The sequence below is a fragment of the Oncorhynchus clarkii genome, chromosome 2, assembly GCF_045791955.1.
Source record: "Oncorhynchus clarkii lewisi isolate Uvic-CL-2024 chromosome 2, UVic_Ocla_1.0, whole genome shotgun sequence".
In the NCBI taxonomy this organism is placed as follows: domain Eukaryota; kingdom Metazoa; phylum Chordata; class Actinopteri; order Salmoniformes; family Salmonidae; genus Oncorhynchus; species Oncorhynchus clarkii.
This window is the reverse complement of record NC_092148.1, coordinates 94151085-94165665: the sequence shown is the minus strand read 5'-3', so window position 1 is coordinate 94165665 and position 14581 is coordinate 94151085. Positions and strand designations below refer to the sequence as shown.

The 14581-nt window shown below is 42.7% G+C and overlaps 1 protein-coding gene across 1 annotated transcript in view; it reads left to right on the top strand.

Moving 5' to 3' along the window:
- The window catches only part of LOC139376505 (anoctamin-3-like), a 79500-nt gene that overhangs the window by 55040 nt on the left and 9879 nt on the right, over positions 1-14581 (top strand). Inside the window, exon 21 of the mRNA XM_071119165.1 lies at positions 6977-7074. Within this exon, the coding sequence (XP_070975266.1) occupies positions 6977-7074 (98 nt within the window). The remainder of the gene's footprint in view (positions 1-6976; positions 7075-14581) is intronic.

Sequence of the window (14581 nt, the reverse complement as noted above, 5' to 3'; positions counted from 1 at the left end):
CCCTTTACAACTGACTAGGTATCTCCCTTTCCCTTTACAACTGACTAGGTATCTCCCCTTTTCCTTTACAACTGACTAGGTATCTCCCTTTCCCTTTACAACTGACTAGGTATCCCCCCTTTTCCCTTTACAACTGACTAGGTATCTCCCTTTCTCTTTACAACTGACTAGGTATCTCCCCTTTTCCCTTTACAACTGACTAGGTATCTCCCTTTACAACTGACTAGGTATCCCCCCTTTCCCTTTACAACTGACTAGGTATCTCCCTTTACAACTGACTAGGTATCTCCCTTTCCCTTTACAACTGACTAGGTATCTCCCTTTCCCTTTACAACTGACTAGGTATCTCCCCTTTACAACTGACTAGGTATCTCCCCTTTTCCCTTTACAACTGACTAGGTATCTCCCCTTTTCCCTTTACAACTGACTAGGTATCTCCCTTTCCCTTTACAACTGACTAGGTATCCCCCTTTCCCTTTACAACTGACTAGGTATCCCCCTTTCCCTTTACAACTGACTAGGTATCTCCCTTTCCCTTTACAACTGACTAGGTATCTCCCTTTCCCTTTACAACTGACTAGGCATCTCCCTTTCCCTTTACAACTGACTAGGTATCTCCCTTTCTCTTTACAACTGACTAGGTATCTCCCCTTTTCCCTTTACAACTGACTAGGTATCTCCCTTTACAACTGACTAGGTATCCCCCCTTTCCCTTTACAACTGACTAGGTATCTCCCTTTACAACTGACTAGGTATCTCCCCTTTTCCCTTTACAACTGACTAGGTATCTCCCTTTCCCTTTACAACTGACTAGGTATCTCCCCTTTACAACTGACTAGGTATCTCCCCTTTTCCCTTTACAACTGACTAGGTATCTCCCCTTTTCCCTTTACAACTGACTAGGTATCTCCCTTTCCCTTTACAACTGACTAGGTATCCCCCCTTTCCCTTTACAACTGACTAGGTATCTCCCTTTCCCTTTACAACTGACTAGGTATCTCCCTTTCCCTTTACAACTGACTAGGTATCCCCCTTTCCCTTTACAACTGACTAGGTATCTCCCTTTACAACTGACTAGGTATCTCCCTTTACAACTGACTAGGTATCTCCCTTTACAACTGACTAGGTATCTCCCTTTACAACTGACTAGGTATCTCCCTTTACAACTGACTAGGTATCTCCCTTTACAACTGACTAGGTATCTCCCTTTCCCTTTACAACTGACTAGGTATCTCCCTTTCTCTTTACAACTGACTAGGTATCCCCCCTTTTCCCTTTACAACTGACTAGGTATCTCCCTTTCTCTTTACAACTGACTAGGTATCTCCCCTTTTCCCTTTACAACTGACTAGGTATCTCCATTTACAACTGACTAGGTATCCCCCCTTTCCCTTTACAACTGACTAGGTATCTCCCTTTACAACTGACTAGGTATCTCCCCTTTTCCCTTTACAACTGACTAGGTATCTCCCTTTCCCTTTACAACTGACTAGGTATCTCCCCTTTACAACTGACTAGGTATCTCCCCTTTTCCCTTTACAACTGACTAGGTATCTCCCCTTTACAACTGACTAGGTATCTCCCCTTTTCCCTTTACAACTGACTAGGTATCTCCCTTTCCCTTTACAACTGACTAGGTATCCCCCCTTTCCCTTTACAACTGACTAGGTATCTCCCTTTCCCTTTACAACTGACTAGGTATCTCCCTTTCCCTTTACAACTGACTAGGTATCTCCCTTTACAACTGACTAGGTATCTCCCTTTCCCTTTACAACTGACTAGGTATCTCCCTTTCCCTTTACAACTGACTAGGTATCTCCCCTTTACAACTGACTAGGTATCTCCCCTTTTCCCTTTACAACTGACTAGGTATCTCCCCTTTACAACTGACTAGGTATCTCCCCTTTTCCCTTTACAACTGACTAGGTATCTCCCTTTCCCTTTACAACTGACTAGGTATCCCCCCTTTCCCTTTACAACTGACTAGGTATCTCCCTTTCCCTTTACAACTGACTAGGTATCCCCCTTTCCCTTTACAACTGACTAGGTATCCCCCTTTCCCTTTACAACTGACTAGGTATCTCCCTTTCCCTTTACAACTGACTAGGTATCTCCCTTTCCCTTTACAACTGACTAGGCATCTCCCTTTCCCTTTACAACTGACTAGGTATCTCCCTTTCTCTTTACAACTGACTAGGTATCTCCCCTTTTCCCTTTACAACTGACTAGGTATCTCCCTTTACAACTGACTAGGTATCCCCCCTTTCCCTTTACAACTGACTAGGTATCTCCCTTTACAACTGACTAGGTATCTCCCCTTTTCCCTTTACAACTGACTAGGTATCTCCCCTTTACAACTGACTAGGTATCTCCCCTTTTCCCTTTACAACTGACTAGGTATCTCCCTTTCCCTTTACAACTGACTAGGTATCCCCCCTTTCCCTTTACAACTGACTAGGTATCTCCCTTTCCCTTTACAACTGACTAGGTATCTCCCTTTCCCTTTACAACTGACTAGGCATCTCCCTTTCCCTTTACAACTGACTAGGTATCTCCCTTTCCCTTTACAACTGACTAGGTATCCCCCCTTTCCCTTTACAACTGACTAGGTATCTCCCTTTCCCTTTACAACTGACTAGGTATCTCCCTTTCCCTTTACAACTGACTAGGTATCTCCCTTTACAACTGACTAGGTATCTCCCTTTACAACTGACTAGGTATCTCCCTTTCCCTGTACAACTGACTAGGTATCTCCCTTTCCCTTTACAACTGACTAGCTATCTCCCTTTACAACTGACTAGGTATCTCCCTTTACAACTGACTAGGTATCTCCCTTTCCCTTTACAACTGACTAGGTATCTCCCTTTACAACTGACTAGGTATCTCCCTTTCCCTTTACAACTGACTAGGTATCTCCCTTTACAACTGACTAGGTATCTCCCATTTTCCCTTTACAACTGACTAGGTATCTCCCTTTCCCTTTACAACTGACTATGTATCTCCCTTTACAACTGACTAGGTATCCCCCCTTTCCCTTTACAACTGACTAGGTATTTCCCTTTACAACTGACTAGGTATCTCCCTTTACAACTGACTAGGTATTTCCCTTTACAACTGACTAGGTATCTCCCTTTACAACTGACTAGGTATCTCCCTTTACAACTGACTAGGTATCTCCCTTTACAACTGACTAGGTATCTCCCTTTACAACTGACTAGGTATCTCCCTTTACAACTGACTAGGTATTTCCCTTTACAACTGACTAGGTATCTCCCTTTACAACTGACTAGGTATCCCCCCTTTTCCCTTTATAACTGACTAGGTATCCCCCCTTTCCCTTTACAACTGACTAGGTTTCCTCCCTTTCCCTTTACAACTGACTAGGTATCTCCCCTTTCCCTTTACAACTGACTAGGTATCTCCCTTTCCCTTTACAACTGACTAGGTATCCCCCCTTTCCCTTTACAACTGACTAGGTATCTCCCTTTCCCTTTACAACTGACTAGGTATCCCCCTTTCCCTTTACAACTGACTGGGTATCCCCCTTTCCCTTTACAACTGACTAGGTATCTCCCTTTCCCTTTACAACTGACTAGGTATCTCCCTTTCCCTTTACAACTGACTAGGTATCTCCCTTTCCCTTTACAACTGACTAGGCATCTCCCTTTCCCTTTACAACTGACTAGGTATCTCCCTTTCTCTTTACAACTGACTAGGTATCTCCCCTTTTCCCTTTACAACTGACTAGGTATCTCCCTTTACAACTGACTAGGTATCCCCCCTTTCCCTTTACAACTGACTAGGTATCTCCCTTTACAACTGACTAGGTATCTCCCCTTTTCCCTTTACAACTGACTAGGTATCTCTCCTTTTCCCTTTACAACTGACTAGGTATCTCCCTTTCCCTTTACAACTGACTAGGTATCCCCCCTTTCCCTTTACAACTGACTAGGTATCTCCCTTTCCCTTTACAACTGACTAGGTATCTCCCTTTCCCTTTACAACTGACTAGGCATCTCCCTTTCCCTTTACAACTGACTAGGTATCTCCCTTTCCCTTTACAACTGACTAGGTATCCCCCTTTCCCTTTACAACTGACTAGGTATCTCCCTTTCCCTTTACAACTGACTAGGTATCTCCCTTTCCCTTTACAACTGACTAGGTATCTCCCTTTACAACTGACTAGGTATCTCCCTTTACAACTGACTAGGTATCTCCCTTTCCCTGTACAACTGACTAGGTATCTCCCTTTCCCTTTACAACTGACTAGGTATCTCCCTTTACAACTGACTAGGTATCTCCCTTTACAACTGACTAGGTATCTCCCTTTCCCTTTACAACTGACTAGGTATCTCCCTTTACAACTGACTAGGTATCTCCCTTTACAACTGACTAGGTATCTCCCTTTCCCTTTACAACTGACTAGGTATCTCCCTTTACAACTGACTAGGTATCTCCCATTTTCCCTTTACAACTGACTAGGTATCTCCCTTTCCCTTTACAACTGACTAGGTATCTCCCTTTACAACTGACTAGGTATCCCCCTTTCCCTTTACAACTGACTAGGTATTTCCCTTTACAACTGACTAGGTATCTCCCTTTACAACTGACTAGGTATCTCCCTTTACAACTGACTAGGTATCTCCCTTTACAACTGACTAGGTATCTCCCTTTACAACTGACTAGGTATCTCCCTTTACAACTGACTAGGTATCTCCCTTTACAACTGACTAGGTATCTCCCTTTACAACTGACTAGGTATTTCCCTTTACAACTGACTAGGTATCTCCCTTTACAACTGACTAGGTATCCCCCCTTTTCCCTTTATAACTGACTAGGTATCGCCCCTTTCCCTTTACAACTGACTAGGTATCCCCCCTTTCCCTTTACAACTGACTAGGTATCCCCCCTTTCCCTTTACAACTGACTAGGTATCCCCCCTTCCCTTTACAACTGACTAGGTATCCCCCCTTTCCCTTTACAACTGACTAGGTATCTCCCTTTCCCTTTACAACTGACTAGGTATCTCCCTTTCCCTTTACAACTGACTAGGTATTTCCCTTTACAACTGACTAGGTATTTCCCTTTACAACTGACTAGGTATCCCCCCTTTCCCTTTACAACTGACTAGATATCCCCCCTTTCCCTTTACAACTGACTAGGCATCTCCCTTTACAACTGACTAGGTATCCCCCCTTTCCCTTTACAACTGACTAGGCATCTCCCTTTACAACTGACTAGGTATCTCCCTTTACAACTGACTAGGTATCTCCCTTTACAACTGACTAGGTATCTCCCTTTACAACTGACTAGGTATCTCCCTTTACAACTGACTAGGTATCCCCCTTTACAACTGACTAGGTATCCCCCTTTACAACTGACTAGGTATCCCCCTTTACAACTGACTAGGTATCTCCCCTTTTCCCTTTACAACTGACTAGGTATCTCCCCTTTTCCCTTTACAACTGACTAGGTTTCCTCCCTTTCCCTTTACAACTGACTAGGTATCTCCCCTTTCCCTTTACAACTGACTAGGTATCTCCCCTTTCCCCTTTACAACTGACTAGGCATCTCCCTTTCCCTTTACAACTGACTAGGTATTTCCCTTTACAACTGACTAGGTATCTCCCTTTACAACTGACTAGGTATCTCCCTTTACAACTGACTAGGTATTTCCCTTTACAACTGACTAGGTATCCCCCTTTACAACTGACTAGGTATCTCCCTTTACAACTGACTAGGTATTTCCCTTTACAACTGACTAGGTATCTCCCTTTACAACTGACTAGGTATTTCCCTTTACAACTGACTAGGTATCCCCCTTTACAACTGACTAGGTATTTCCCTTTACAACTGACTAGGTATCCCCCCTTTCCCTTTACAACTGACTAGATATCTCCCTTTACAACTGACTAGGTATTTCCCTTTACAACTGACTAGGTATCTCCCTTTACAACTGACTAGGTATTTCCCTTTACAACTGACTAGGTATCCCCCCTTTCCCTTTACAACTGACTAAGTATCTCCCTTTACAACTGACTAGGTATCTCCCTTTACAACTGACTAGGTATCTCCCTTTACAACCGACTAGGTATCTCCCTTTACAACTGACTAGGTATCTCCCTTTCCCTTTACAACTGACTAGGTATCTCCCTTTACAACTGACTAGGTATCTCCCTTTCCCTTTACAACTGACTAGGTATCCCCCTTTACAACTGACTAGGTATCTCCCTTTACAACTGACTAGGTATCTCCCTTTACAACTGACTAGGTATTCCCCTTTACAACTGACTAGGTATCTCCCTTTACAACTGACTAGGTATCCCCCCTTTCCCTTTACAACTGACTAGGTATCTCCCTTTACAACTGACTAGGTATCTCCCTTTACAACTGACTAGGTATCTCCCTTTACAACTGACTAGGTATCTCCCTTTACAACTGACTAGGTATCTTCCTTTACAACTGACTAGGTATCTCCCCTTCCCTTTTTAACAATAACACAATGAAAAGGTTATTTAAACACTATTAAGGCTCCTTACTGTCTTTCCATTTGAGGGGAGATTTTACGGCACACAATAGTGATTCATCATATTCCATTTTTTATTATAACTTTTGCATAACATGTAATCATTCCTTTGTCGTAAAAGTTCACCATTAATCTCTTTCATAACTAATCAATTATAGTTTGTAACAGTGCTCAATGCAAACGCTCAACATTAGCTTGAAATGGCTAGCGTGCATCACCCGTTGAATTTGAGTTGTCAATTGAAAGTGATTTAATGAAGCTCTCTCTCATTTATAAAGGTTTTATATTAATATAATACTTTGGGATTGTTTTTTTTACTTTGTTCTGTTTTATTCAGTTGCAGTAAGTCTGGCCCATACAATGTGGAAATGACTGTCTTTTTTGTGGTTTCTTTCACTCAGTGATTTGTACTGTAATGAATAGTTTTTTAAAAATGTTTCTTATTTTCAGTGCCACCCCAGTGGCTGTCTGATCGATCTGTGTCTACAAATGGGAGTCATCATGGTACTGAAACAGATCTGGAACAACTTCATGGAGCTGGGTTATCCGTAAGGACCGTGGAATTACTCTCTCTGTCTCTCTCTCTCTCTCACACACTCGGTCTCTCTCTCTCTCTCTCTCTCTCTCTCTCTCTCTCTCTCTCTCTGTCTCTCTCTGTCTCTCTCTGTCTCTCTCTGTCTCTCTCTGTCTCTCTCTCTCTCTGTCTCTCTCTGTCTCTCTCTGTCTCTCTCTCTCTGTCTCTCTCTCTCTCTCTCTCTCTGTCTCTGTCTCTCTCTCTCTCTCTCTCTCTCTCTCTCTCTCTCTCTCTCTCTCTCTCTCTCTCTCTCTCACACACTCGGTCTGTCTGTATCTCCCTCCCTCCCCCTCTCCCTCTGTCGCTCGCTCGCTCCCTCCGTTTCTCTCGCACTCTCCCCGTCTGCAAATATCAGTTGAGCAGTGAATTTCAAACAGATTCAACCACAAAGACCTGGGAGATGTTCCACTGCCTCGCAAAGGAGGGAACCTATTGGGAGATGGGTAAAAATAAAAAGTAGACATTGAATATCCCTTTGAGCATGGTGAAGTTATTAATGACACTTTGGATCAAAACACCCAGTCACTACAAAGATACAGGCGTCCTTCCTAACTCAGTTGCCGGAGAGGAAGGAAACCGCTCAGGGATTTCACCAGGAAGCCAATGGTGACTTTAAAACAGTTACAGAGTTTAATGGCTGTGATGGGAGGAAACTGAGGATGGATCAACAACATTGTAGTTACTCCACAATACTAACCTAATTGACAAGTGAAAATAAGGAATCCTGTACAGAAGAAAAACATTCCAAAACACGCATCCTGTTTGCAACACGGTACTAAAGTAATACTGCAAAACATGTGGCAAAGCAATACACTTTTTGTCATCAATAGAAAGTGTTATGTTTGGGGCAAATACAATACAACACATTACTGAGTACCACTCTTCATATGTTGAAGCATAGAGGTGGCTGAATCATGTTATGGGTATGCTTGTAATTGTTAAGAACTGGGGAGCTTTACAGGATAAAAAAGAAACCGAATGGAACTAAGTACAGGCAAAATTGTTAGGGACGGAGTGTTTTGTTTGTTTTTATTTTTTTTAAAGAAACTTAATGGACCAGAATCCTAGAGGAAAACCTGGATCAGTCTGCTTTCCACCAGACTCTGGGAGATGAATCCACCTTTCAGCAGGACAATAACCTAAAACACACGGCCAAATCTACACTGGAGTTGCTTACCAAGAAACCAGTTACTGTTCCTGAGTGGCCAAGTTACTTGTCTTAAATCTACTTGTAAATCAATGGCAAGACCTGAAAATGGTTGTCTATTAATGATCAACAACCAATTTGAAAGAGCGTGAAGAAATTTGAAAAGAATAATGAGCAAATGTTGCACAATCCAGATGTGGAAAGCTCTTACAGACAGACCCAGAAACACCCACAGCTGTAATCACTGCCAAAGGTGCTTCTTCATGGTATTGACTTAGGGAATACTTATTTAATTGAGATATTTCTGTATTTAATTTTCAATAAATTTGCTAACATTTCTAAACACATGTTTTCACTTTGTCGATATGGGGTATTGTGTGTAGATGGTTGAGAAAAAATAATCAATTTAATCCATTTTGATTTCAGGCTGTAACACAGCAAATTGTGGAATGAGTGAAGGGGTATGAATATGACATAATATATATAATAATACTATATAATATATATAATAATAATAATACTATATAATATATGTAATAATAATACTATATATAATAATACTATATGATATATATACTAATAATACTATATAATATATATATACTAATACCATATAATATATATATAATAATAATACTATATATTATATATAATACGAATAATATATAATATATAATACTATATCATATATATACTATATAATAATAATATATAATATATTATAATAATACTATATATTATATATAATACTAATACTATAGAAAATATATAATAATACTATATAATACATATACTAATACTATATAATATATATAATAATAATATATAATATATATAATAATAATACTACATAGTATTTATAATGCTAATAATGTATACTATATATACTAATAATACCACATAATATATATATAATACTATGTAATAATAATACTATTTATTATAAATAATACTATATAATATATATATACATAATAATACTATATAATATATGCAATACTATATGAAGGCACTGTATAACCTTAAACAGGACAATTACCACCCTGTTTAGTTACATCTCTGACACTCTCTCTGAAAAGCTCACTTGGCCAGACTCATGAACGTGGAACAAGGGACAGCTCGGTTTGTTGTTTCTGGGGAAAAAAATTAAACTCTTTGAAAAAGTGTTCTATTGAAAATGTTTTGAGTTTGGATCCCGCGACGTGGTTGCTATCACTTGCAGAGCCCTCTGCTATCTGTCCAGGGATCCCGCGACGTGGTTGCTATCACTTGCAGAGCCCTCTGCTATCTGTCCAGGGATCCCGCGACGTGGTTGCTATCACTTGCAGAGCCCTCTGCTATCTGTCCAGGGATCCCGCGACGTGGTTGCTATCACTTGCAGAGCCCTCTGCTATCTGTCCAGGGATCCCGCGACGTGGTTGCTATCACTTGCAGAGCCCTCTGCTATCTGTCCAGGGATCCCGCGACGTGGTTGCTATCACTTGCAGAGCCCTCTGCTATCTGTCCAGGGATCCCGCGACGTGGTTGCTATCACTTGCAGAGCCCTCTGCTATCTGTCCAGGGATCCCGCGACGCGGTTGCTATCACTTGCAGAGCCCTCTGCTATCTGTCCAGGGATCCCGCGACGCGGTTGCTATCACTTGCAGAGCCCTCTGCTATCTGTCCAGGGATCCCGCCGACCAAAGGTCTGACCAAGTGTCTGATGAGCTGCTTGGCGTAGCAGCTAGCCTAGCTGTCATTGTTATCAGGTTTCCTTGAGGGCTTGAACGCAGTCTGCGACGTGACTGGGACCGCGGATTTCCCCGGGTTTGTGACTGTCTAGATCCCTGCTGGTTGTTGCTGTTTACATCTTCCCTGTGAACTGCCCTGTCTGGAACTGTGAGGAGTAACAGCCGTAACCTACGTTGCTAGCTACCATGACAAAGACCAAAGCCGGCGGGAGTACCGTTGAGGACAGTGGTGTCTCTCTATCACAGGGGAAGGATCTTTTAAACGAACAAAAAGAGACCTACAAACAGTTGTTACAACAACAAGAAAATAGCTTCAAATGTCCAAATACTGGTGGAGTCAACTAATAAAATAATAGAGAGGTCCAGACCTGAAGAACTAATTTGACCTGAAGAACCGTTTGCAGTTCTCCCAGGGTCAGCTCGACGAGTTGAAACAGGAGAACAGCAAGGTGACAGCGGTCTGTAAGTCAAATGACTGAGACATCAGAGGGACAATCAAGGTGGAACAACATTGTTTTGGACAAAAATTTCAGAATCGCCACATGAGACCTGGACAGAGTCTGAGGACAAAGCGAGGGAAATGATCTCGGAGAAACTGAACATGGACCACAAGAATATTGAGGTGGATTGCGACCTCAGGATTGGAAAAGTGACTAGCCCAGGCCGATAGTGGTCAAGTTCCTGAAGTTCAAGGACAAGGTAGCTGTTCTGGAATAAGCCAACAAGTTGAGAAGAACGTACAGCTTCCGCAACAAGGACTATCCTGAAGCTGTGCGCCAGAAGAGAAAATAACTGATCCCAGCCATGAAAGCTACCAGAGGGTGTGGGGACATTGCTTACATCTGCTATGAAAGACTCATTGTCCACCCTCTCCCTCTCAGAAGCCTGGAAGGGATGAGAGAGACAAGCCTATGGGTTCGTAGCTTCAACCCCGCAGCGCAAACACAGACTTACACACTTTTCCATATTATGTCTATCTCTGAGAAGCAGGAATGGGCTGAAAATAGCCCATATTGATATACACTATTTACAAAAGTATGTGGACACCACTTCAAATTAGTGGATTCGGGCTATTTCAGCCACACCCGTTGCTGACAGGTGTATAAATCGAGCACACAGCCATGCATTCTCCATAGACAAACATTGACAGTAGAATGGCCTTACTGAAGAGCTGTGACTTTCTGGTCCGCGGAACAACTCCCTTCCCTAAGCTCTGGCTCTGTATTTATACACACATAACATATGAGTCCATCCCACATCTGTAATTTCTTGGTTTCCTGTTTTTACCAGAATGGCAAATGCACTCTAAGTGTGTCCTCTTCCTCTTGTGGTCTAATGTATTATGTTTGTCCCTATACAGTGCCTTGCGAAAGTATTCGGCCCCCTTGAACTTTGCGACCTTTTGCCACATTTCAGTCTTCAAACATAAAGATATAAAACTGTATTTTTTTGTGAAGAATCAACAACAAGCGGGACACAATCATGAAGTGGAACAACATTTATTGGATATTTCAAACCTTTTTAACAAATCAAAAACTGAAAAATTGGCTGTGCAAAATTATTCAGCCCCTTTACTTTCAGTGCAGCAAACTCTCTCCAGAAGTTCAGTGAGGATCTCTGAATGATCCAATGTTGACCTAAATGACTAATGATGATAAATACAATCCACCTATGTGTAATCAAGTCTCCGTATAAATGCACCTGCACTGTGATAATCTCAGAGGTCCGTTAAAAGCGCAGAGAGCATCATGAAGAACAAGGAACACACCAGGCAGGTCCGAGATACTGTTGTGAAGAAGTTTAAAGCCGGATTTGGATACAAAAAGATTTCCCAAGCTTTAAACTTCCCAAGGAGCACTGTGCAAGCGATAATATTGAAATGGAAGGAGTATCAGACCACTGCAAATCTACCAAGACCTGGCCGTCCCTCTAAACTTTCAGCTCATACAAGGAGAAGACTGATCAGAGATGCAGCCAAGAGGCCCATGATCACTCTGGATGAACTGCAGAGATCTACAGCTGAGGTGGGAGACTCTGTCCATAGGACAACAATCAGTCGTATATTGCACAAATCTGGCCTTTATGGAAGAGTGGCAAGAAGAAAGCCATTTCTTAAAGATATCCATAAAAAGTGTTGTTTAAAGTTTGCCACAAGCCACCTGGGAGACACACCAAAAATGTGGAAGAAGGTGCTCTGGTCAGATGAAACCAAAATTGAACTTTTTGGCAACAATGCAAAACGTTATGTTTGGCGTAAAAGCAACACAGCTGAACACACCATCCCCACTGTCAAACATGGTGGTGGCAGCATCATGGTTTGGGCCTGCTTTTCTTCAGCAGGGACAGGGAAGATGGTTAAAATTGATGGGAAGATGGATGGAGCCAAATACAGGACCATTCTGGAAGAAAACCTGATGGAGTCTGCAAAAGACCTGAGACTGGGACAGAGATTTGTCTTCCAACAAGACAATGATCCAAAACATAAAGCAAAATCTACAATGGAATGGTTCAAAAATAAACATATCCAGGTGTTAGAATGGCCAAGTCAAAGTCCAGACCTGAATCCAATCGAGAATCTGTGGAAAGAACTGAAAACTGCTGTTCACAAATGCTCTCCATCCAACCTCACTGAGCTCGAGCTGTTTTGCAAGGAGGAATGGGAAAAAATGTCAGTCTCTCGATATGCAAAACTGATAGAGACATACCCCAAGCGACTTACAGCTGTAATCGCAGCAAAAGGTGGCGCTACAAAGTATTAACTTAAGGGGGCTGAATAATTTTGCACGCCCAATTTTTCAGTTTTTGATTTGTTAAAAAAGTTTGAAATATCCAATAAATGTCGTTCCACTTCATGATTGTGTCCCACTTGTTGTTGATTCTTCACAAAAAAATACAGTTTTATATCTTTATGTTTGAAGTCTGAAATGTGGCAAAAGGTTGCAAAGTTCAAGGGGGCCGAATACTTTCGCAAGGCACTGTATGTACCGTGTGCTCCCACACTGTTCGTCGGGACCTTCATGAAATGAGTTGCCATGACCAAGCAGCCGCACGCAAGCCTAAGATCCCCATGTGCAATGCCATGCGTCGGCTGGAGTGGTGTAAAGCTCCCAGCTATTGGATTGTGGGGCAGTGGAAACGCATTCTCTGAAGTGATGAATCACGCTTCACCATCTGGCAGTCCGACAGATTAATCTGGCTTAGGCGGATGCCAGGAGAACGCTACCTGCCCCAATTCATAGAGTCAAATATAAAGTTTGGTGGAGGAGGAATAATGGTCTGGGGCTGTTTTTCATGGTTCTGTCTAGGCCCGTAGTTCCAGTGAAGGGAAATCTTAACGCTACAGCATACATTGACATTCTAGATGATTCTGTGCTTCCAACTTTGTGGCAACAGTTTGAGGAAGGCCCTTTCCTGTTTCAGCATGACACTGCCCCCGTGCACGAAGCAAGGTCCATACAGCAGTGTTTTGTCGAGATCGGTGTGGAAGAAATTGGCTGACCTGCACAGAGCCCTGACCTCAACCCCATCGAACACCTTTGGGATGAATTGGAACACCGACTGTGAGCCAGACCTAATCGGCCAACATCAGTGCCCGACCTCACTAATGCTCTTGTGGCTGAATGGCAGCAAGTCCCCGCAGAAATGTTCCAACATCTAGTGGAAAGCCTTCCCAGAAGAGTGGAGGCTGTTATAGCAGCAATGTTCCAACATCTAGTGGAAAGCCTTCCCAGAAGAGTGGAGGCTGTTATAGCAGCAATGTTCCAACATCTAAATTAATTAATTAGTGTTTCTGCTGTCCTGGTCTAGTGTTTCTGCTGTCCTGGTCTAGTATTTCTGCTGTCCTGGTCTAGTGTTTCTGCTGTCCTGGTCTTTTGTTTCTGCTGTCCTGGTCTAGTGTTTCTGCTGTCCTGGTCTAGTGTTTCTGCTGTCCTGGTCTAGTGTTTCTGCTGTCCTGGTCTAGTGTTTCTGCTGTCCTGGTCTAGTGTTTCTGCTGTCCTGGTCTAGTGTTTCTGCTGTCCTGGTCTAGTGTTTCTACTGTCCTGGCCTAGTGTTTCTGCTGTCCTGGTCTAGTGTTTCTGCTGTCCTGGTCTAGTGTTTCTGCTGTCCTGGTCTAGTGTTTCTGCTGTCCTGATCTAGTGTTTCTGCTGTCCTGGCCTAGTGTTTCTAGTGTTTCTGCTGTCTTGGTCTAGTGTTTCTGCTGTCCTGATCTAGTGTTTCTGCTGTCCTGGTCTAGTGTTTCTAGTGTTTCTGCTGTCCTGGTCTAGTGTTTCTGCTGTCCTGGTCTAGTGTTTCTGCTGTCCTGGTCTAGTGTTTCTGCTGTCCTGGTCTAGTGGTTCTAGTGTTTCTGCTGTCCTGGTCTAGTGTTTCTGCTGTCCTGGTCTAGTGTTTCTGCTGTCCTGGTCTAGTGTTTCTGCTGTCCTGGCCTAGTGTTTCTGCTGTCCTGGTCTAGTGTTTCTGCTGTCCTGGTCTAGTGTTTCTGTTGTCCTGGTCTAGTGTTTCTGCTGTCCTGGTCTAGTGTTTCTAGTGTTTCTGCTGTCTTGGTCTAGTGTTTCTGTTGTCCTGGTCTAGTGTTTCTGCTGTCCTGGTCTAGTGTTTCTAGTGTT